At 41.1% G+C, this 25307-nt stretch overlaps 1 protein-coding gene across 1 annotated transcript in view; it reads left to right on the forward strand.

Moving 5' to 3' along the window:
- Positions 1-25307, forward strand: part of ANO2 (anoctamin 2) — a 310827-nt gene that overhangs the window by 144724 nt on the left and 140796 nt on the right. The window contains exons 11-14 of the mRNA XM_080659102.1: positions 12674-12808; positions 17682-17842; positions 21895-21977; positions 24539-24649. Coding sequence (XP_080515228.1) covers positions 12674-12808; positions 17682-17842; positions 21895-21977; positions 24539-24649 — 490 coding nt within the window. The remainder of the gene's footprint in view (positions 1-12673; positions 12809-17681; positions 17843-21894; positions 21978-24538; positions 24650-25307) is intronic.

Genomic DNA, 25307 nt, shown 5'->3' on the forward strand with positions numbered 1-25307 from the left:
TCCGTATGCTAATTTACCAAGCTGGGCTTGTTGATAGAGACAAGGAAAGCAGAAATGCCACCTGTGATCACGGGCTTTCTGAATAGACTGCCAGCTGAACACCTGGGCTATCTTGCTTGGCACCTGCCTCATAGCTTCAGTCAAATAACACACATCCTCTCACATTGTGTATGATAAAGTATTTTAAAGTCACTCTTACACATTGTAACATTTTCCTAGACGGTTTCCTCTTTTAAATATGTCCAGGAAAGGATGCTGTTGGCTTGCACCCTTGCAACCTATTCCAATATCTCACGAAGTCATCAAGGTTTCCTTTTCCCCTTCCAAAACGGCCTCCAGGAACGTCTTTATTCTTGTTTTCAGAGCCTCCTTCAACATATGCACAGCCTCTACTGCCTACCCCGCCTTGTACCTTTGATTTAAGACTCCCAGTTCCTGAGGGTAGAGAGCGGGTTTGGCCATGGTTCACTGCTGGTATGTTTACAAGGGAAGGATCATTCTGAAGCCACATAAATGGCTATTAACTTGTTCTCTGTGGTTGTCGCACTAACTGTTTTGTGCTCAGATAATTATTTCCAACTATCACTTTGTTCACCTTTAGTCTCTACTAAAATCAAAGAAAGGACTGAGCATTTAGGGGTAGGACCTGCTAATGGACATTTCTCTGTTTTCTTCTAGAAATGCTTTTGGAGCCTAGGAAATCAGACATTGCCATTCTGAGGTCAGGGTCTGGGCTAAAATGAGGAGAAACTGGATTTTATTTGCTTGTTATTTTATTTTACATTTTTATTTTAAAATAATTTCAAAATTATAGAAACATTTCAAAAACAATACAAAGAACTCCCTATTGTTGGCACTCTGATTTATCAATTGTTCATATTTTGCTACATTTGCTCTCATTCCCTCTTTCCATACATATGTATACATTATTAATATGAAGTCATTTAAGAGAATGTGGTAGACATCATGCCTCTTTATCCCTAAAAACTGTGTATTTTCTAAAAACAGGGACTTTTTCTTACAGTGTAACCTTCAACACCAGGAAATTTAACATTGCTGTTATGTCACTACGTATTCTACAATCCATATTGAAATTTCAATCGCCCCAATAATGTCCTATGTTATAATTTATAGTTGGTATATCTCTTTAGTCTCCTTTAACTTGCAATCTTCTCCTTGTCTTTTGTGGCATTGACATTTTTGAAAAGAGTCATATGTCAAAGGTCTCTCCCTTTGCGTTTGTCTCATATTACTTCATGATGGGATTCAGATTATGTATTGTTAGTAGGAATCTGTGTTTGTTGTTTTTTACTCAAACAGCCCCCTTCCTTGGGTGGGGTCCAAAAGTCACCTCATTAACATAAAAAAGGGACACCATTGCCGCTCTCCTTAGGAAATTCCCAGGGGTTTGGAAGCTGTGAGCCAGGAACTGTGGCTGAAGACCAAGTATATCTGAGAAATATATTCTGGTCATCTGAATAACTATATATATAAATATATATATTTCTTGCAAATCACAGTATCTCACTGTCCTGTATTGTTCATTACGTTTTCATGTGAAACTGGTCTTGGTTGGAGATGATCATATTTCATTGATTCTTAGAGTCTACTGATTGTAAGATGCACATTTATATAATTAATACTTAAAAGAGGTGAATGTTTAAATAGATGAAATATGGTATAAGAGCATTGGTGTTTAAAACCCATCATTTATGCTCATTCATTCACTCAACATTTATTCAACATAAAATGATGTGTAGTTTGGTGGGCAGGGACAAAGAATCTCCTTCAGAACTTAGCCAAAATTTAAGAAAATAAAGGGAAAATTTTGGAATTGAATAAACTTGGGTTTGCTCATATTCCATTTTCTAGCTTTATGATCTTGGGAAATGCATCTAACTTCTCTGTGTCTCAGTCTTCATCTATAAAATGGAGTTAATAATATTCATCTTTTAGTGCTGTTGTGAGGATTGGAATAATATTTAAAAATCATTCGGCTTAGTGTCTGGCTCATGATGCAGCCCTTATTAGAGTAGGCACTCAATAAATACTTGTAAATAGATTGATTTATAGGCATACAATTAATATGCATTGTTGTAAGAGTGAATTACAACTGGTCATTCCTTTTGATGTTGAAATTGCATTCCCTCCACTCTATTGGAAGCCATTTTGTTCCATTTCCAGTAGAGATGGAGAACAGCTGGATACCAACCCTTTGATAAAGTCTGAGGACAGAAGTGGATTCACCCCTACACATTGGTCTTAAAACTGCAGGGAAATGATGTGTCACCTTATCCATAGAGGTGTCAGACCTCTGGGGGTCATTTCTTTCTAGTCCCTACTGGCAGACCACATGTCTGCTCCCACTAATTGCAGTTATTTTCCTGGCTGTCAGTGTTAATGATGGATGGGTGCCACTGCCATTTGGATTTTTGACCAGAGATAATTATTTTCCTAACATGTTCCAAGCTTGCTTAAAACCATACTCTGCATTTTGATCCCTGGCTGTTCTTTAGTTTTTTTCCTTTTCATTTTGAAATCTGTATGTGTTTTTCTGGCATGAGGAGAGGAAGATGGGGGTGGGAAAATACAATCAAATCCATATGTTTGTGATGCATTTACCCTGAAGTAATAAGAAAGCATTGTTGGGAAAGAGCCTTTGGATGACTTAGGAGATATTGTTATAAGTTCCACATTGGTCTCTTCATCTTCTCAGCCATGCTGCCACATGCCAGGTTCTGAGAGGATCAAGTTCACCTGGGGACACTGCTCTCTTACCTCTTTCTTGTTACTTTCATCCCTAAGGCCTTGTTTCCTTCTCTGCATATTCAACATGAAGCAAAAGACAAATGATTGAATCTTTACTTCTCTCTGGAGCCTCAATAATCATAGCTGATTATTGCTACCATGACCTCATACCTCATCTAGAGACCATTTCTTTTATCATCTGCAATCCTGATGATTCTTGGTTGGTGCCTTAAGTAAAAGCTAAGTGACTCCTCTGTACTCCATAACTCTGATGGCTTTTTTTTATGTCCTCCAAGCTCATGCCAGTTTTCACATCTGATTATTTTTAGGCTCATTTCCTTTCTTTCACCTCAATTATTTGTGTGTATATTTTAAGAGATATTTATCCTTCATGCATTTGCTGTCATATGTCTAGGGTTCTGAAAGAACTTTGGTTAATGTTTGGATAGGGAATTCATGACCTTTTCCTAAGATCTGGAAGCTGAATTCTTTGGGGCCTGCCATATTCAGGAGTATCTGTCCTCAAATTTTGGAGTGGTCCTCCAGGTTATAGCATTGTTCTGTACTCAGGTAGCTCAGGATCTATGCTAGTGATCTGAAAGCATATAACCTTTGACTTAAGCCTCAAGTTCTGCTAGGATTCTACATTGGTATACTAATGAGAAGAAAGCACTGGGCATCTAAGAAGTCCCTCTTCCTCTAGTCCTTAAGTTAAAAGATGCTGGGAGAAAGCTCATGGGGAGACAAAGGCTACCCATATGTACATTATTCCAGGGAATCAGGAGCCTGGGCACAGAGACTGGTGCTGCCTCTGATGGCTTTATTCCTAAGTGGCTTTCATGCAAATCACCTGAAGCTTTCTTGCCATTACCTGACTCACAGAAGTACTCACTTCACATGTTCATCATTCATGCATTTAAAAAGGATTCATCATGTGTTGGGAAAGGACAGAGCATTGTATAATACCCAGGGGGGCGGGCAGAAAAATATAATATAAGCCCTTGAGATGCTTGCAGCAAGGCTGGGGAGATAAGACACAACCACTTAAATAATAAGAGAGTAGAAGTGAATGAACTCAGGCAATGAAAGCAAAAGACAGCATCAGTCCCAGCATCCTCCGTCGTAGCTGCTTGGCTTTGGGCCAGTTGTTTAAACCTGTGACCTTCAGGGTGTGTGAAGGTACCTATACATTATAAAGTGTGGTGCAGATTTTTAGGGTCATTGGTTATAAAATCAAGCAGCAGTACAATGCAGAGGAACTAAGTTGTAGAATGTAACAAGTGAGTTATGAAGACATATGTCCATCAATAATATTCATTGCTGGTGAGGGGTCTGAGGGAGGAATCATTGGGTTGGAAAAATGGGATGGGCTTGAGGAAGACTTTTTGAGAGTCTCCCATATAGCCTTGGCAAGCCTAAGAATCTTTACCCTCAATCAGGGTATGTGAGGATATAGTTTAGATGGTATTAGCTTTTCAAAACACTATTATATCAAAGTGTTGAGCCCATGCTCTTTAGTTCTTTACTATCATTTACTGCTCACCACACCAAAGGCTGCAGCTAAGGTAGTGGACATTCTCAGAGGCAAAGGAGGTCCACCTTGGTGAAAGTAGAGGGAGAAACTATTCTGACTAAGGAAAAGATTTATGGTGCTCAGGCTAATGCGTAATAGTTGGAAAAACAATTTGGAAGTTTTTTATTTTATTCTTCTATAATTTTTAACATGACTCATGGGTACATAGTGATCTTCTGGGTCAAGATGAGACAATGGAGATTTTTCCCATTTTGTATTTTCTTTGTGTGTATGTGTGTGTTATATACAATTATTCCTATTCTCTTGTCCATTAGTCATATTCTAGTGGTAGAGGAGAGAGGTACAATTAGCAGTGGAAAGAAAGGATTTGGAATTGGCAAAACAGTGGGCCAGTGAAAAGGATCAAAGACTCTCAAGATAGACTTTGGTTGGAAATTCAGATGTGTGGCTAACTAAATGTGGACTTGGGCATGAGATAAACTTTGAAGCTTGTTTTCCTTATATGAAAATTGAGGGAATACAACCTGACTCACAGTGTAGGGATTAAACTATTTATGTATGTAAAAAGCCATATAGGTGCTCTTCTTCCCTTCCTTGGTGGATGAGAAGGGAGCAAATCTGGGAGAAGAGAAGTTATCTAAAAAAGGTCAATGCTCCAGGACAGAAAAAACAGGGTTATTTTAAGGTGAGAATTAACCTGGGATTTGAAAGAAAAACAACCAGAGTTGAGATTTCACATGTATGAACACTGAGGGAGGAACAGAGGCTACAGAGCTCAGGATGGACATGGCCATGTCTTGTTGAAGAACAGATGTAGCTTGGGAGGCTAGGCTCTAATTCAGTTTTCTTCGTGGTTCTACCATGGCATCAGGTGTTCTTCAAAAACATCAGCACCAACATTGTCCATGAGCTTTCAGTAAATGCTATGTTTTGCATCAAGACATTTCTTCATCAAACTTTCAACATAAAATGTAACTGGTACTTGGCATGATTGATACATGTCATAGTACTGGTCTTTCTCCCCCTTGAGAATATTGGAGAACACTGAAGAACAATTCTTTAGTCATATGGAGAAGGTTTATTTTTTTCTGTCACCCACACACATTATGGAACAGCAAAGTCAAAATAATTATTCAACCTCTTTTTATTAAAATCTCTGGCCTCTTTTCTTTTTGGAAAAATGTGGAGTAAGGAAGCCACAGTAACTTGTGCTGGTATATTTTGCTTTAGAATTTTAAAAGCACTTTTCTTGTGCTGTCTCAGATGATATTTCTAACTCAGTGAGATGAAGGTCATTTTCATTTAATAGTGGCACCTACTTGCTGGGAGACCTTGAAGCAGGGCCATTCTGTGACAGCTGTGCAGGGTGTTTGCTGAACAGGGTACTTGGCCAAGTGGTCATAGGGGGCTGAATTTACCCTGGGCTCTCAGCACATCATGAACCCCAGAACCTCTTTTTCATCATACTGAAGGGGGCTTTGGTTTTTCCATATACCAAACAGGATTAATTTTAGAATATTTATGCAAGAAGGATTGCATATTTTTAAGTCTTTATCTCCTTTATTTTCTCAACTGGGTTGAGAATTAGCACACGCTGGTGCTGCTGATGGTGATGGTGATGATGATGATGATGATGGTGGTGATGATGATAACTATCATTTCTGCATATTTACTATGTGCTAAGTGCTGTTTCAAGAAATTGATATATTAACTCATACAACTCTTCTAACAATCCTAACAATGTATAGTCTTTATTTTCCCCATGTTAAGCTCTGGTTTCTACTTGTGGCTCTGCCTAGTTATTGGTGGTGATTTTGGACAAATCTGGTAATGTCCTTCAGTCCCAGTTCTCTAATCTGTAAAATGAGAGAATTGTAACAGATCAGAAACTTGTAAATCCTCCCATTCCCTTTTTTGACTTTTGAACTTTGTATTATTTAAAAAAGAAGTAAGACACTCAAGTAAGCAGTTAATGATAAAGGGAAATCCACAAGGGATGGGAACACCCCAGGGATCAGCAACAGTGGGGAGTTGGTAGCACATTTAGGCCAAAAGGAGCAAGAGGAGGTTGTGATTATGGAACTAGAGAGAGCGGTGCTGAAGCTACCACACAGGTAAGCCTCTGACAGGAGCTGTGGCCCGCCCCCACTGCCAACCCAGGTCAGACCGTTGGAGGAATCAATGCCCCATGGTCTTTATTCAACCATCCTTCCATTTCCTGCTGGTGCCTCCCCACTGGCCAGTGCAACAGGCAGAGAGACAGGAGGTCTGATTGACACAGTCCACTGAAGTCACTCTGTTAGGACACAGAGCTGGTGGCGCTGGGTGGAGAAAGGGTCTGCAGCTTCACACAAGCCACCTTCATGGCAACACAGGTTTAATCCCCTGAACTCCCTTAGGAATTGTTTTTAAGTCAATATTGCGTAGAAAATTATGAAGAAATGATTCTAAAATATTTTAAATGGATATTGTACTATAAAATTCATTACATACAGTCTTTTATAATATTATTCATACATAAAGACAAGTTTATTCTTTTCCTTTTTAACAAAGGTAGCACACACTGTTTATGTTATTACATTAAATTGTACAAGAAAATATGTCCCAGCAAATACATTTTTAAATAGCGGAATGTCATCTTTGGTTTGAGTAATCCTATATAGTAAAGAGGTAATATGCAAATTGACCATCACTCCAACATACAAGATGACCACCACAAGATGGCCGGCAGCTGAGGGCAGTTGTGGGTGATCAGGCCAGCAGGGGAGGGCAGTTGGGAGGGACCAGGCCTGCAAGGGAAGGCAGTTGAGGGGGGGACCAGGCCTGCAGGGGTGGGCAGTTAGGGGTGACCAGGCTGGCAGAGGAGGGCAGTTGGGAGTGACCAGGCCTGCAGGGGAGGACAGTTGGGGAGGACCAGGCCTGCAGGGGAGGGCAGTTGGGGGGGACCAGGCCTGCAGGGAAGGAAAGTTGGGGGTGACCAGGCCAGCAGGGGATAGCAGTTAGGGGCAATGAGGCTGGCAGGGGAGGGCAGTTAGGGGTGACCAGGCCAGCAGGGGAGGGCAGTTAGGGGCAATCGGGCCAGCAGGGGAGGTCATTAGGGGTGACCAGGCTGACAGGGGAGGGCAGTTAGGGGCAGTTGGGCCAGCAGGGGAGGGCAGTTAGGGGTGACCAGGCTGGCAAGGGAGGGAAGTTAGGGATGACTGGGCCAGCAGGGGAGGGCAGTTGGGGGCAATCGGGCTGGCAGGGGAGCAGTTAGGCATCGATCAGGCTGGCAGGGGAGTGATTAGGGGGTGATCAGGCTGTAAGGCAGAAGTGGTTAGGGGCAATCATGCAAGTAGGCAGGCGAGCGGTTGGGCAGCAGCAGTCCTGGATTGTGAGAGGGCTGTCTGACTGCCCCGTGGGATCGGGCCTAAATGGGCAGTCGGACATCCCTTGAGGGGTCCCAGATTGGAGAGGGTGCAGGCTGGGCTGAGGGACACCCCTGCCCCCCGTGCACGAATTTCATGCACTGGGCCTCTAGTGATATATATATATAAAATTAGATTAAAATTTACCATCATATTATAGTTTCAAAATAGAAAAAAACACATACTTTTCTATCTGAAATTTGGCATATTTGTAGTTTGAGTGAAAAGTTTAGCTGGTTTATTAGCTAATATTTATCCTTCATTCCTAAATGACGAGCTAAAAGTTTTAGGCTATATTTGCAAGGATTTTTCTGCCAATTATACATAGTAGTTGGAGACAATCTTAAACTCCCAATAACTAAGAGCCAATTGGATATAATAACCCCCCTTCTTTTAACATTGGTTTTTTATAATGACATATCTTTATACACCATATAATAAATTGATCAGTTGTATGCATTTATGGATCTATGTGAATATCATTGAGGCTAATTTATCTAATTCTTTCTTGCCATTTTTATGCTCTCATTGACATGCTATATTTCACCACTGATGTTCTTTATGTTCCCATCTTTATTTAAAGATTGGTTGTGAGTAAAAAACAAAAACAAAACCCAAACAATATTTAAGAATGAAAATGAAAACAATGTACAATGGCCAAAACCACTGGGTGATAAATGATTGGGGGACTAGCCCTGAGCATGTGTCTCTAATCACCATCTGATGTGTACTTGGAAGCTCTCATGCTGCTCATTAATAAACAGAAAGTGTCTAAATAATCATTTTATGTATTGCTTATTTAACAAATAGAAATTGGAACACGTGCTGTGACTGCCTTTTCTGATGTGAATGAGCTTCTGGAGGGTATAGGATTTTGTAAATCACTGAATGGAGAATTTAGTTTTGGATGATTGATAGGGTTCTTTTCAGTTTTCTACTAAAATTGAAAACAAATCATAATACTTTGCAAACTGGGAGGCTGAAATCTGCATAATCATCTACTCTGTGACCTATGAGACACATGTCATGGTTAACGTATAGGCTTGAAATCAGGCAGCTCAGAATTGGAGTCTGGATTCTATCAGGTTTGCTGTGTTACTTTACACAAGTTACTCAACTTCTCTGAGCTATGCTCAACCTCTACATAGAAGAGGGACAGGCCTAGTAACCCCATTATGGGTGTTATTGTGAGGATTCAGCCATCCATTAAACAAATGCTTATTAAGCCACTGCTATGTCCCAGGCATATTCTAGGCAAAATAGTGAATAGGAGAGAAAAAGTGTCTGCTCTCATGGAGCTTACATTCTAGCAGCAGAAATGGACAAAAACACCAACACATTTAGAAAACAATGTCAGGTAATGGTGTTATGAAAAAGAAATGAAGCAAGGTGAGAGGTTAGGAGATGTTTGGGAGGGGATGATTAAAGAAGGCCTTTCTGAGGAGGTGATGTTGGAGCAGAGACTGAGGAAGTGAGTGTGAGGTCGGAGGAAGGAGAGTTCCAGGCGGAGGGCACAGCCATAGCAAGGGCCCTGAGATGGAAGCAGATGTGATGTGTATGAGGAACATAAGAGGCCAAGGAATTGGAGCAAAGCCCAAATGGGGGACGGCAGGAAAAAATGAAATTGGGGTTTTGACCAGTGCAGGGCTCAAAGGTCTAAACCAGGAATTTCCCAGGGGACAGCCCTGGTATCAGAAGTTCCCTCTCCTCTCATCAGAAGGGTGCACACACTTTTTCCTCAGCTGGACCCACCTTGTAAAGGGAATGGTGGTGGGGAAAGCCTTCAGCTGGGGGAGACCATTTTGATAGGGAGCTTGAGCCTTGAATTGACTGACTATTTCACCCACGTTGGCTCCCATCTCCTGGTTTCACCCAGGAGAGCCTTTGCTGGCTTGCCTGGCTCTGTCAGTAGCTGGGGAAATTCCAGATTGTCTTTCAGAGAATCAACCATGGTGAACTTTAATTAAAGGCTCAGCACTTTCTCTCTGGGCACCTACCCATAATGCTGCTAAGGGCACCCAAATCTGTTTGCCTTTAATCCATCCCCTGAGGGGCCAGGAAAGCCTGACAGCTTTTTGTGAAACCAGGAAGGAAGGTGATGTGGGCCTGGCAGGAGTTGAGAACAGAAGTTCCCTTCTCCAGCTGACAGGGCCGGCTCCCATGGAACATGCCCCGCTGGCTCGTCTACTCCATGCTAATCATCTCTTGCTCAACTTCTGACCTGATCACTTGGGAATGGTGCAGACATCCTTCAGCCTCCATCACTGCCTTGGGCTGCCTGGTCAAATGCCAACCTTGCATTTCAGGGCTGGCCTCCGTGTTCTGGAAGCCTTGTCTTTTGTTAGCCTGGTCTTTGTGCTTCATTCAGGTGAAAACTCCTCTTTAGGTCTGGTGACAGACTGGGCCTGAAAGATATGTATGTCTGACATGGATTAAATGCTGTCTGACTTGAAGACAAATGATCTTCAGGGAATCTGTTGGCCTGCAGATTATAGCACATGTGGTATCTTTTTAAAACCACTTTAAAATAAAAGTATGTTATACATACTTTAATACAATAAATATACAGCTTGCTGAATTTTTGCAAAGTGAACACACCCATACAACCAGTACCCAGATCAAAGAAAAACATTATTAGTACCCCAAAGGTCCCCCCCTTACCCCACTAACTCCCTTCTAGTCACTGCCTTCCTAAGGCTAACTACTATCTGGACTTCTAGCACAGTTATTTTGTTTTTGAACTTCATATAGATAAATACAGTATATACATTCTGTAGTGTCTGGCTTATTTTGTTCAGCATTGTGTTTGTGATATTTGTTCATATTGTTGGGAATTCCTGTAATTTGTTCATTTTCATGGGCAAGTATATCACAACATATTTATCAGTTCTGTTATTTATAGGCATTTGGGTAGTTTCTAGTTTGAGGCTATTATAAATAGTGCTGCTGTGAATATTCTTGTATAACATATCTTTTGATGCACATATATTCATTCGTAGTTGGCATATACTTAGGAGTAGAGTTGTTGGATCAGTTGTAGTAGATACCACTAAGCAGTTTTTCCTAAGTGGTTCAATCTGTATACATCCCACCAACACCATGTGAGTGTCCTGGTTTCCCCACATTTTGCCAACACTTGGTATTTTCTTCTTTCTCATTTTGCCATTCTCACAAATATGTAGAGGTATTGCATTGTGATTTTATTTGAATTTATCTGGCGATCTGATGATTAACACAGTTGAGCACCTTTTTATATGTTTATCAGTCATTTGGGTTTCTTTTTTCAAACATAATTGGAGTCAATACAGTCAGAAGATGAGCTAGGTTTGATTTTGCCATTGCTAGCATCACCTTCACTGGACCACAGAGTTCAAATTTCTTCTTCCATGGGATGCTATTACCATATACTTTGTGTGGGCCATGGAGGGATGGGAATTTGTTCTCGCTGTTCCTGAAAACCCTCGGCTTTCAGCAGCCCTTTACCACAGAGTGGTGTCCCTTTTGGCCCTCCCCCATCAGCAGACTGCTGACCTTATTATTCAGTGCTTTAGGTTTTTTGTCTGAATGGGAAATGGTCCTGGGAGATGGGTGGGCTTTTATGGCTGTGTGGAACTAAAGGAGCTCTCTCCATTTTCCTAACTTACCCATTATCCTCCTCATGACTACTGGGTGGTGGTCGTTGGATAGGATCTTATGAATGAGTGCAAACTCATCTTGTGTCTGGAGCTCCCGGTTATTCTAACCTGTCACGCTAACCTACACTCAGCCTTCCAGAAGTTAACATTTTTCTCTCTATCTCTTCTTACTCACGCTTATGGAGACTACTCCTCCCAGGCTCTGCCAAATGTGAAGCTGTTTATATGTCTCACTTTTCCTTGGAGGGGCTTCTCTCTCTCTTCAAAATTTAGTTCACCTGGTTTCTTGCAGCTTCCACTTTCTGATGCATTCAAAAAAATGTTCTGATTTCACAGATTATCCGTATTTCTCTTGTCATTAGGGTGGATGCTACATTTTCTCTCAGTTGTCTGCATCCTAACTGAGAGCAGCCCCACTGGTAGTGGATCAAGAGACTGCTCACTGTTCTTCTCACTCTTCATGCTTCCATCACAGAGTAGGCTGAGTTCCCATTTCCCTCCTGGATTTTATGTCAGAGTCACTTGAGAAATAAAATACGCTGCTCCTCTGTGGATTATATTTTTCTCATCAGGTGTCCATAACCAATATTTATTTAAGGAAAAAACTCTTTTTAGAGGCTTAGTGTGATAATTTACTAACTTTATGAGCTGGGGATAAAAAAAAGATATGGGTTGGTAAATTTTCTTTTTAAAATGAATCATTTTTTAAAATTATAAGAGTAATTCATTAATAAGTAGATAATTAAAAATACGGAAAGATATAAAACCAAAGAAATAAAAAACCACCCATAATTTTATTAGCCAAAGAAAATATTACTACTATTTTATCAAATTTATTCTAATCATTTTTCTGTGAGTATGTTTATGTTAATTTGTGTACATAAGTGTACATCCTCAAGTATATAATTTGTGTGTGTTGTTTACATAAGCTAGTTCCAAAAAGCATTTTTCTGTGGGTTTCATGGCACTCATGAAATGATGATGTGTTATTCATGTTTGTCTGGTGAATATGCTAAAATTTATGGAATATTTTTTGTTTGTTGTTAGGGCTGAATTCCTTCTTGTAGCTATTTCACATGATCAGCCAGGACAGGTGTGTATATGTTATTCCAATGAAATGTAATTAATTTCACAAAAGACCTTGTACTGAGGCCCCCCTTTCCTCATGTAACTTCCATTCCTTTTTTATTTATGCTGACCCATTGTCAGGTTTAGAACTAACAGAAATGAGGCAAGTATATGATGTTCTTTTTTTGTTTGTTTGTTTTTGTTTTGTTTTGTTAATCCACACTGGAGGATGCTTTTTCCATCTATGATGCTCTTAAAATGTGTTATAATTTATTTTCCAGAAAGTATTTTGGAGAAAAAATTGGACTGTATTTTGCTTGGCTGGGATTATATACATCATTCCTCATCCCATCTTCTATAATTGGTGTGATTGTGTTTCTTTATGGATGTGCAACAATTGAAGAAGATATTCCCAGGTAAGACAATTTTAAAGAAAAAGGCTCAATTCCCATGTTAGTAGTTTGGAGTTTCATCTTAGTTTCAAGTACATTTCACACATCTCCTTCCAAAGTCCTCACCCTCTATCCTTCTTCTTCCCTTACTACACACACAACTTTTCTCCCGAGCCAGATCTGGGAGCTACAGATTCTGGGAATGGCTTCATAGCCATGCTGGGCGTGACCCACATTCTTTCCTAGTAAAGCTCTTCTCCAGAGCCATGTCTGATTTGGACAGGTGGATAAAGCCTGATGAAAAAATTGTGCCTGAGAAATGCTTTGCCCCACTTAACTTCATGATTCACGCTCCCCCTCCCCCATATTTTCCCATAAGATCCAAGGCAGGAAGTATTGAGTGGTATTGGGTAGAGATCACATGTCTTTCGGTCAAACACTGTTGGGATAAAATGCTGTGAGGCTGTAGAAGCAGGCAGCTCTGGAACTGAGGAAGGCCTCTGGTTCAGGAGTTGGAAACTACAGGTAGTGACAGTTCCCATGGTGGAGCTCTTGGAGAACCAAGAAATGGAACAAAGTCTAGTCCTTATGAGGAAGAGAAAGCCTACAAAGAAAGTAAGCACTTAAAAATAGTGCTTACTTTCTTTGCCCTCTGGCATCAGGGAAGAACCAATACTTACCAAATACCAACTTGTGCCAGGCATGGTGCTAGGTGGTTTTATGCACTAGTTTCTTTGATGCTGTAGAAATCAACATTGTAAACTCTATATAAGGTAGTTATTATTTTCGCCTAACAGAGTTGGAGAAATTGACTATAAATGAGGTCATATAACTTGTTCAACTTCAACAACTACTAATTGTCAGGGTTGAGATTTGGCCTCCTGCTGCTCCAAAGTTTTGCTTTTTCCAATAAGCTGTGAAGTCTTCCAGAGAGCTCATATTCCCCCTGGCAGCCAAGAACTTCAACTGGCCTTGTCTGATGCATTCTCAGAAAACACGGATTCCATGCTTCTCTTGCTCAGTTGTGATCCCTAGAGAGCTGAACCCCAGGTTGATCAAAACTAGAAATCTCTATACCAGCCGTGGGCAAACTACGGCCCGCGGGCCGGAGGAGGCTGTTCTTTCTGGTTCTCTTGCTCTCCCCTCCGCTCCTTTACTTTGAATTTATATTAGTTCACACAAACACTCCATCCATGCTTTTGTTCCGGCCCTCTGGTCCAGTTTAAGAACCCATTGTGGCCCTCGAGTCAAAAAGTTTGCCCACTCCTGCTCTATACTGTGCTTAAAGAACCAATGCCAGTATAATGGGTGGGGCGTCAGTATGCTGGTTTACATCAAGACTTAGAACTTGTGCCCATATGGGAATACATATGACAGTGACCATTGCAGCTGGAATTGACTATCATCTGTACATGCTGCAAAGACATATATCTATGCACATGCACACATCATATATGTACAGATGTGTAGGCATGTAAAATGTGATTATTATCATTGTAGATGCCTATCAGAGTGTATGCTGTTTTAAAAACCATGGGTAGCATCCCATTTGTGAGTTATGGAATCAATTTAATGGTTATCTTTTAAGTGAAATAGAATAAGATAAGATATAGTAGAATGATGTATAATATTAGTATTCATCACAAAAAGAAAGTGTAAGTATTGTTGTATGAGTATGTTTATAAGAAGATGGTATGTACGTTTTTTCCTACTGGAATATGATGTAAAAGACTTTCAAACTGTAGGTCATAGTCAAAAAGTTTGAAATTGACTCTTAAAAATTGAAATTTTGATTGTCACTTTTTCAGATTTGTGATAGGACATGACAAATCAAGAAGGTATAAATGATAGAAAAAATTAATTATATTGTGAAGAATTGTTTAAAGAACTGTTCTTAAATCAGAATTGTATACCCATCAAAAGTCCAAGCTCTGTGGGCCTGATGGAAACTCACAAAATATCACTCCTATCAACAAAGGAATGGCCTCCAAATCCCAATACTAAATCTAAATAAATTCACATTTTTTCAGACTCTGTGTCTACCATCCACTCCTAAGCATAATTAAAAACTTGCACTATTCCTGAGATTATTTCAGAGGTTTCTAATTTTGGCATTAAGCTGGGAAGTTACTACCTATGTATTGCTTTTTAAAATCTTTTTATTTTGAACACATTGTAGATTCAGGAAGTTGCCAAGATAGTACTGAGAGGTGCAATATACCCTTTGCCTGGTTTCCCCTGATGGTTATATCTTGTATAACTACAGTACAAAATCAAAACCAGAAATTTTACATTACGTGGAACTTTAAATGGTACCTTTTATTGCCAATAAATTTGATATGTGAGATACAAGTATCATTTGTAAGTAATAATTCCATATGTGCATGATACATCTATAGAACTTTCCTCTGCTCACCAAGGGATTGGTTCCATTTGTTAGGCATTTGCTTACATGGGTAGGAAAGACTGGAGCATTTTTAAAAAGTTGATTAATCTAAACCATATTGAAAAAAATTGGTTACTTTAGGTCTGAACCTTAATAACAGATGTTCTGTCTGAATAATTGCTTCATTGCACCTCCTCTCTTTCTGCTAGCACAGTCCTATAACACCCAACCTGTGAGCCATGAGTCACTCATTGAGAAAACCACTCAATGCTGGGTTTTTACATCAACCTATGCTTTCTAGAGAAATGATAGATTGAAGAAATACACTATTAGATTTATAGCCACAGTTACTTCTAACTAGGAATCTGTAGATTATGCAGCCAGTGAATAATCTAGACATGATTTCAATTCTAGGTGAGCTTCCCTCATCTTTCAGCTTTTCTAGAGAATTCAGTCATTTGAATGTCACCCTGAGGTAGAATTTCTTCAGAATTCTGTTCAAATTGCTTGCATCCAAAACCAAAACCAAAAACAACCATTAATACCTACAAAACATCTGACTTCCAATTTAAATGATATGGGGAGTATCTGTGCCACAGTGGCTGTAATTTTATACAAATGATTGATACTTGACTGTACTCTAATTTTAAAACCAGTAATTTAACATAGTGCTTAAGTTTCAAAATACTTTGCACCAAGTTGGTTGCTAATACTTTTTCATTCCTGACCTTTTCGCACTGATTAGATTTGATTAAGATTAGGCTGACTGGGGTTATCCCTCCCACAATCTATGTGTAAAAAAGCCCCTGAAGAACAAAGTCCTACTCAGATGTTCTCAGGCACAGCTTCAAGGCACAGCGCTTTACTAGAATTTATACAAACCAACAATTTTCTGTGTGAATTTGCTTTCCAAGAGGGCCCTCTCCTTTCTGAAAATAGCAACTTCTTCTCAACTACACAGCGAACACTTATCTGACCCCGAAGACTTGAAATAAACCAGGCTCTCGAGTGAACAATAAGAATTTGCTCAGGTGAAGCTAGCACAGCTGAACTTATTAACAAGATGTTACTCTTTAATGTTGTGGATGTGAATGAGTCACTGCTATTGACACTTGCCAGTGGAGAGCTTAGCAGCAAGTCAGTGGAGGAACCAAGGTTTATCCTCGGAGACCTAGTTTCCATTCTCTCACACAGGGCCTTCCCATTCTCTCACACAGGGCCTTTCCCTGCTGTGGACTTAATAGCTCATTAAAAACGAGCGTGAAAGCTGGCATTTGACAGACAGTGACAGCCCTCAGTTAAACCCTTCAACTTCTTAATAAAGGAAAACTAGATCCAGGCATTCCTTGACTTCTGGGTTAAATCTAAGCACTTGTTTAACACACAGGGTACCAGCTTACTCACCCTGGTAGTGGCCTCCCACTTGCCAGCCATGCTCTGCAGCTCCCTCTGCTGCCTCTTTCTGGAGAAAACACAGCTGTGGTTTCCAGTGTAGGGTCCCATACCTCCCCAGAGCTTCATTTTCATGAAATCTTGAGTTCTCCACCATTTTCCTCCAAACCAAAAGCCTAACCCTTTACCCATTCCCCAGGAGGACTATTACACACCAGAATGATAAGTTCATTACTTTTCCTGCCAATAAGTGGTGTGGAGAGATATTAGGAGGCCAGTTAGGGCTGGTAGTTCCTTGGTTCTTATTTATAAGCACTCATATGAGCCTAAGTTTATTGGGTTCAGCTAATCACCTAATGAAGGAATGGAATTTCAAATATATTCATCAGTCCATTAAATAGAAATGTACTGAGAATTGGTTAGAATATAGACGATGGTTATTTGACTCATGCTTCTCTCTCGAAGATCATAGAATCTAGACTTTGGAAAAATTTACCTCATTCTTTCATTTCCCCTAATCCCATTTCATGGTCATGATAATTTTTATTAGGTTGAGGTTATTAATCCCCATTCTACAAATGCAGATGTACTTAGAAAAAGTCTTCCAATCCATATCTGACTCCATTCTTCTTCACATAGCTTCTACTTCCAGAAGAAAGAGCTTGTGACCAGTGTCACACATTTATAAGACAGACTGTAGGTTTAAGAAGACAGTCTATGCTTGAGTGATGATGAAATCTAACTTCAGGCGGTTGATTTAATCACAGTTGTTGGTGCTTTCTATCAACCTCACACACTCCACAGTTTTTGAAGGGGGTTTTATAAGCCATCTTTCAGTGTACATCTTTGACAGATGATCACTAACTTTCTGTTTGGGCACTTCTAATGGTGGGGCCTCCATACCTCAAAAGGTGGCCTATCTATTTTTTTTTTTTTTTGGACAAATCGTAAAAATAACACTCTCAAAGTGAAAAATCCAATCCCTTCTTTAATACACCTCATGTATGGCATTGATAAGCTCAGCCATGGATTCAGAAGTGGGAGATGTCTTGGGGGTGATTTGTTTGGGGTGGGTCCTGTGTGAGCTCCACCTGACCCAGTAGCCTCTGTCTACTGCAGCAAAGAGATGTGTGACCAGCAGAATGCCTTCACCATGTGTCCCCTGTGTGACAAGTCCTGTGATTACTGGAACCTCAGCTCAGCCTGTGGTACAGCGCGGGCCAGCCACCTATTTGACAATCCTGCCACTGTCTTCTTCTCCATCTTCATGGCTCTGTGGGGTAAGTGGTTATCATGAGGCTCACTTATATGAGTGGTACCTTGAAATGGGTACAGTGACCATGCTCTAATGGCCATATCCTTCAGTTTACTTTCTTTAGTTTTTAGTCCTTGTATCTCAAGAAGTATTTTAGGGATAATAGGTTTACCTCTTTTACTCATATATGTAAATAGAACTAGGGATATTATCATGGCTATATATATGTATATATTTAAAAATACAGCAATAGTAACCTTGTATTAGTCTCATGCATGATTTATTCAGAATTTGAACCAGTGAATATTTTGAAAACTTGTAGCACAGCCATAATGTACCTCCAGGAACATCTAAGACATATAAAGTCATAGCTATCACCCAAAATAGCAGAGTGGTGGGCTCATGTCCATGGTCACAGAGTTAGCTGGTTGTAAAGGGCCTAAACCTGGTATCCTGATTCCAGGTTCAGTGTAATTTCTAGGATACCATGAGTATAGACTGTAGAGATTTTACTTAATACCACAGTGGTGTTTTCAGTATTCCACTTTGTGAAGGGATTTGTGAAGGAAAGAACAAAGAGTTCCTTCATTGTCTTTCTCCTCTTTTCTGCCCCTCCCATCCCAGAGTATCAGGGTAATAAACTTTCTCTAGGCCATAGCCATTTGACACCATACACACACACACACACACACACACACACACACACACACACACACACACTTGTATTTTTACAAACTGGGATAAATTGGAATAACAACCTGTGGTAACTGAGCATTTCCAAGAAGGCACACCCACGTGTATTAAAAAAAGAGACTTAAGTCGACATGTTTCAGCCCATCTTGAGTAGCCACCTGCTTTTTACTCATCATGGATATGCAAGCCCTTAGCTTTCCCATTGGATCACAGACCAGTAGGGCCATGTGGCTTCTACAGAGGCTGTTTGATTTATCACCAACTCTATGGGGCCTGGAGGACCTACCAGGATGGGGCCGTGAGTCACACCTCTGAAAGTGTGAGGAGGAGACAGAGAGAAGTCTGTTCTCAGCACTGGTGGGAGCAACTGTCCTCCATTCCCTGTAGGGACCTCTACTTGGGTGGAGATAGAACCAGACTGGAAAGATTTCCATATTCCTAGGCCATCAAGGACAACTTCCAGGGCATTCTACTCTCAGGGGAAACAGCTGCAACCCAGAACACACAGACAGTGGTCAGTTCATGAGAATGAGGCAGGAGGAAATGGCACTTGTGACCATAAAGCTCTGAAAATATTCACAGGAATGGTCAGTAAAACAGACTGAAGTTGAAGTTTGTTACCTGGGAAGTCAGGCAGTTCTGTCTCCTCATCCAGCAAGGGCATCTTGTAATTACTCACAAATCCACTTGAATGGACTTGGAACTCAGAATATGCATTCATATTTCGATATGTTGCAATCCTAATGCCATTAATTTGTCTTGTAGATATTACGATGATTGAATAGCTGTAGCTTAGTAACACTGGGTCCATGATCCTTAAGAACTTAGATGAGCTGCTTAATTCCTTGTTGTAGAGAAACTTGGTTTTCATTTTTACTTGCCCACTTTCAAGCCCCAACAACTGCCTCTTCTCTCTCAATAGCTGTAATGAACAAGTACCCCTCACCCCTCTGGAGAGCCTAATAATTTACTACCCTCATCCCTGGCTCCTCTCTCTTCTTCTCAGATAGCAGTGTAGGGAAAGCAAAAAGGGTGAGATTGTGTCAGAGCTTCCTGGCAAAAGGTAGAGTTTGGTTTTGTCTTTTAAACAGCCTTGCTATGTTTTATGTGATTGTATATTTAGTAACAGCAGCCAAGAGCCCCTGGGCATAATTGCCTACATGTTACAATTAAAAATCATAGTAATGCTTCTTGTTACCATGATTATTATGATCAGTGGTGCTTTGCTGGGTGGGCCTGGGCCAGGGCCCAGGCCTGCCAAGAATAAGGCTGAGAAGAAAAAGTGGTTCTCCACAGAAAGAGACTCAGGCTATTGTGGAGTGGGAGAGGGGATTGCTGAGACAGGGGGTTCATGGAAGGTACTAGACAGAGAAACCTGGGTCTGTTGGAGTCTTTGGGCCTAGCCCCTCTGCTGTTTTGGCCTCAAACTCCAGGGAACTTTGGAAAGAGATTGAAGCCCTATTGAAAAGAAAAGGGACAGGGTTTATAAACTCTTTTTTTTTTTTTTTTTTTTTTTACTTAGGGGACTGCCTAATGTGTGGCTCCCATAGCAATCCAATGTGAATCTAGCATTGGGTTGCTAAACTCAATACCCAAGGTCCAATGTAACCTGGGGCACAATACTTAACCCTTGAGCATCATTGTCCTCATCTGTAAAATGGGTGAAGTAATACCTGTCCCATAATGTTCTGTGACTAGTGAGTGAGATATGTGTACAAAGCACTTAGCACAGTGCCTGGCACATAATATGCACCAGGAACTCTGAACAGCTCTTCATCGGTGCTTGTTTGGCCCTCCCTCGTCCTCATGGCTCCTCTTTTAATGACACTTTTGTTTCTCTTGCCTGTTCCCACTGTCTGACTTCTGTCCTTCATGGACCTTGCAGAACTCTCCTCAGGCACTGAGAGGAGTATAGGAAGAGGAGTGACATCCTCCTTGGTCTCATTGCATCCCCCAGGGTGATGCCAGTGTTGGGAGGTCAGGATGCACTTACATGAAAATTCTGCTAGTCCTAGGAGAAAACATACAGATCAGTGCACTGTCATATTGTACCAAGTAAAGCAAATGAAGCTTTAAATAATTGTATATTTAACCAGTCCATGGTGTTTGTTATGCTCAGTTCTGTGCTGTGCCCAAGGTAAACAGGCATCTAGGAGCCAAGAAAGAGTTTATAGATCTATTACTATACTATAGACCTGAATGGCAGCCAACAGTCCAGCGCAGCATACAATGAAGGGCACCCAGATTCTTATCAGATTCTTATCATGTGTAGAGGTGTATGGGTGGCTTCAAGGAGGGCCATATCCCTTCCCTTTCTAGGGCAGCAGACCTTAAGGGCAGTAGGAGTGTGGAGGAGAGGGTGCCCTTGAACTTGATCTTATGAAAGAAGTGGGACTTGAGCTGGTCAGGAAAGGATGAGGGTAGACATTGGTTAGTAGTTCAGGAGCGGGGGACAATTTGCACAAGTTAGGAATGAAGAGGACAGGGAGGAGATGGCGTCAGCAGCAATGCAGGCATAAGGTGTACGTTGATAAATGGTGGGAATTGATTTAGGTCAATCTGGCCAGATATACAGGGTTCCAGTATCCAGAGAGAACTTAGGCCATAAATAGCCATTGAAAGTTTCAGCAGGGGTGAGGAATGGGGGGATAGTGGTATTCTTTCTCTCTCCACATCTTCTTTACTGCCTGAATGCTAATGTTCTTCAAGACTCAGCTCAGATGCCCCTTCAAGGGGGCTGTGGTTGGAGCAGGCAGACTGACTGATGTGTATATGTGGTAGGCATTCAACAAATATGGCTAAGAAATGGATGAATGAATGAGTGCCACTTAAGGAAGATTAGTCTATCAGCTTCATGCAAAGTGGGTTGGAAGGCCGAGACTCTGGAGTTAGGTAGAACTATTAGGAGACTGTTACATAATTTCAGAATGCAAGTATTAGGGCCCACAGAAGGGAAGTGGTGCTGGGGACCAAAAAAAAAAAAAAAAAAATGGAGAAAAAAACGTGAGAGTGTTGAGGAAGATACAGGAAGAAAGAATGTATTCATAGACACAGTGAAGTTTGTCAGAAAATGACTACAAACTCTTTCATTCTTATTTTCTTTATTCTGCCATCCTTCCTCACTTCTTGAGATCAATGTTTACCCTCTTCTCATAACCTAGAAGTGGGGAAAGATATGTGTATATGCGTGTGTGTCTACTAGGCTTTTAAGGATGTGGAATATTTAGAGCAGTTCCAGACAGAAGTAGGAGGAAAGAAATAAAGATTTAAAGAAAGCTCCTCCATTTGAATTTTATAAGTTTATTCTTCACCACCATTGGTGAATCCAAAGAGTACTCAAAATCCATTCTTCAAAATTGACAGAATTTTTTCTTTCCTTTAAAGCTACCATGTTTCTCGAAAACTGGAAGAGATTACAGATGCGATTGGGCTACTTCTGGGACCTGACTGGTATAGAAGAGGAAGAAGTGAGTTCTTTTGCATGCTTCTCTGGGTCCTTGCTTTGCTTTGATGCTACAAATAGACCATTTTGAATGAAATGACCACTTACGTGCACTGTAACATCAGCCAGTCACTGGCCAGGTCTCACTGTGACAGCTTTTCTAGCTTGACTTTATGGGCTAAGCCATGATTGATATGCACTGAGATTAAGAATTCAAATTCCCTCTCTGCTCTTGAGCTGTAAGAAGTTGGTCCTGGTAGGTAGCCAGATATCCCAGTGTCCCTCTCTGGAAAAGAGATGACACAAGAGGCAAGCCTTGTGGTAGCCTTGAGATGTCATTCAACATACTTCTACATCTCATATCATTGGTTCTAGTGAGCATAAATCAAGAAAATAGGAATCTCTCCCAGAGCAGGGAATGTCAGAATGCCTCTGTAAGCCTTCTGAGGGTCAAGGGAGAGGCATGGGTGCCAGATGCTGTTGTCTTTGATGCCCATGGAAGAAGAAAACCCCTAGACCTTTACAGTGTAAGCCAATACACCATGTGAACTGAAGCATGAGCTAAGGATAGGTTCTTACAGGGTTGGGCAAAAATGGTTTTACATCTTGCTTCATCCTGTAATTAAAGGATGGAAACAAATGAGCCTTTCCTCCAGACTCTTTTGAGAACTAGGGGCCCAGTCTCGATGTTGGCAAGTTGACAAGGAACAGCGTGACATGGTTGCTCACAGTTATCTATTCCCACATTGACTGAAGAGCAGATGTCAATATCAGACAGGTTCTACCCATAATGTGGACATTTCTGGATGCAGTGCTGAAGACAGTGGCTAGAAGGACCAGAGGCACTTCCAAGTGCCTAAGTATCCACTTGCTAAGGATATCATAAGCAATATGGCAGCTGCTTGAAGAGTAGACCTTTTCCACACTCTCCTACAGTAACTGATGGGCCTTGCCTTGGGCACAGGACCTCTGACTTTGTGGCCCTGATGTTTTATGGCCAAGCAAGTGAAATCCCCAGTTTAGTCTTGTTCTGGAGCCTATGTGGCTCTCCATGTCTGCGGTGTGATTTCTTCTCCTTGCTCTAATTAGTCAGCTTGCCTTTGAGCATATGGGCATGGTAATGTATTGAGTACATATGCTCACTCTATCCAGTCCTTTGCATTAAGCATATGCCCTGGGACTAACAGCATCATAGATTCCATGACAAATGAGAAAATATATATATGGGTTCTACCTTCAGAGAGGATGGAGTATTCACATGAGGCCACACACGCTAAGATGTCCTAGGAGCACCTAGGGCTTGACTGAAAGAAGTTTATGGACAAGAGAGGCTCACTGAGCTGAAGACTGCCCCACTTTTGAGCAAAAGTCTCTTGGGTCTGGCAGGTCTCCCTTCAACAAGCACATACAGGACCCAAAGAAGTATTTTTCAATAAGTCTTTATGGTGTCCAGCTGGTTCCACAAGGAGGCCTCTTAAGCAGAAGTTGCACTGATCCAGGGAATGACTCTTGGGTCTGGTTGTTCCCAAGAGATTGGTTGATGATGGTGAGCCATAAAAACACTTACATAGCATCATCTCCTGTTGTATTGGTTATGTTTATTAGTCACACACATGGTTTCTCCTCTCCAACATCATGGTGCATCTTGGAAAAGCCAAAGACAGGCCAGGAGCCTAGCTTATTGGCTTCTGGAATCTCTGATGGAGTTATAATCCCTGCCTAGGAATTATTTTTAAATGATACAGGAACATGAAGTCCTCACACCTGTAGTTATTTGTCCTTGGATGCTTCGGGGAAGAACTGCCAATGAGTCCAGGTGTGCACAGTTAAATTCTCCTTGAAGTCAGTCATGCGTCTTCCTGCTCCAGCATCTGACTTGATTTGACCATGGTCTTCTTGATTAGTTAGGTGTGCTTTCCCATGCCTGGTGACTCACCATTCATATTTGTATTGCTGAATGGCTCAGTGATGTCTCTTGAGCACTGGTGTACTTGCCAATGAGTTAATCACTTAGGCTGTACAGGAAACAGGCCCAGGCAAGTGAGTTTTAAGATTCCCCATGGCCACCTTTAACTTTGATTTTTATTAGTCGCCATTTTAGCTTGTAGAATAATGGAGCAGGGAGGAAGTTTGGTTGTTGCCCTAACTCCCAGCTGTGGGGCACATCTGTTTCTCCAGCTGGGATCTGGCTCGTTGAAACAAAGTTTGAGGTATGCAGATAGTTGGTGGGATGAACAGATGCATCCCTCTGGCTTTGGTCAAACTGCTATGCAAAGCATGTGGCTTCTTTTTGTATCAGCTGCCAAGTTAACATTTCTTCTCTCCTTTCTCAACACTGGTGCCATCCCCAGGAACGTGCCCAGGTTTGGTTTTCAGTGTGGTAACAAGTGTTGTGTGTCCCTTTCTCTCCCACATTGTGTTCTTGGTCTAGACTCCTCATGATTATATGTGGTGTGGCAGCTTATGTCCAATAGAATCTGATCCTATGTCCTGACTTTATTGTACTTGTTGTGTCTGGTTATAACCCACAGGCCAAGGTTGCTATTCTGCCTGTTTACTAACTACTCTTTGACTCTTGGGTTTTAGGAACACTCCCGGCCTGAGTATGAAACCAAAGTTCGAGAAAAATTGCTAAAGAAGAGTGACCAGACTGTTGTCCAGAAATTGGGGACCAACATGCCTGAGAGTGAGGATGAGGTAAGATGCTGGTGCTTTTTTTCACTATCCTCTTTATTTCTTAAGATCCTGTTGTCATTTCATTGGGAACTCCTTCATGGACAGAGACTGGGCTGTGAGAAGGGGTTGACAGAGGCGAGACAGAATGAAATGAGAGCATGACATCTCTGATTGTCCTGCTATCAGAGCTCATGGGTAGCAGGCGTTTGCCATGACTTGATTTGTCTCTCTTTCCTGGATGGTATCTGGACAATATCAGAGAGCAGGTTGGAGAAGAAAGAAACTGTTGTCAGGCCTGGTTCCTCTGCACTCCATCACCTAAATATATAATAATAATAACCATACCAACCAGCAATGACAGCTAACCTTTATCGAATGCTTGCTTGTGCTAGGCAAGGCACTGTACTAAGCACCTTATATTATTTTATTCTCACAATGAATTTATGAGGCTGGTACTATTGTATGTAAATGAAAACTAATAAAAAAAGTATGTCCACAGATTAAGTCATTTGCCAGAGGTCACCCAGCAAGTAAATGAGGGGATCTGGGATTTCAACCCAGATCCATTGCCAAAGGTATGTAAATCTAACCACTTTATATACTGCCTTTAAGGGCAATGAGGAAGTCATAGGATAAGGCAAGAAATGGCTCTTAGGGCCAACAGAAGAAAATACATGCC

Source organism: Plecotus auritus (genome assembly GCF_963455305.1).
Source record: "Plecotus auritus genome assembly, chromosome: 3".
Lineage (NCBI taxonomy): Eukaryota > Metazoa > Chordata > Mammalia > Chiroptera > Vespertilionidae > Plecotus > Plecotus auritus.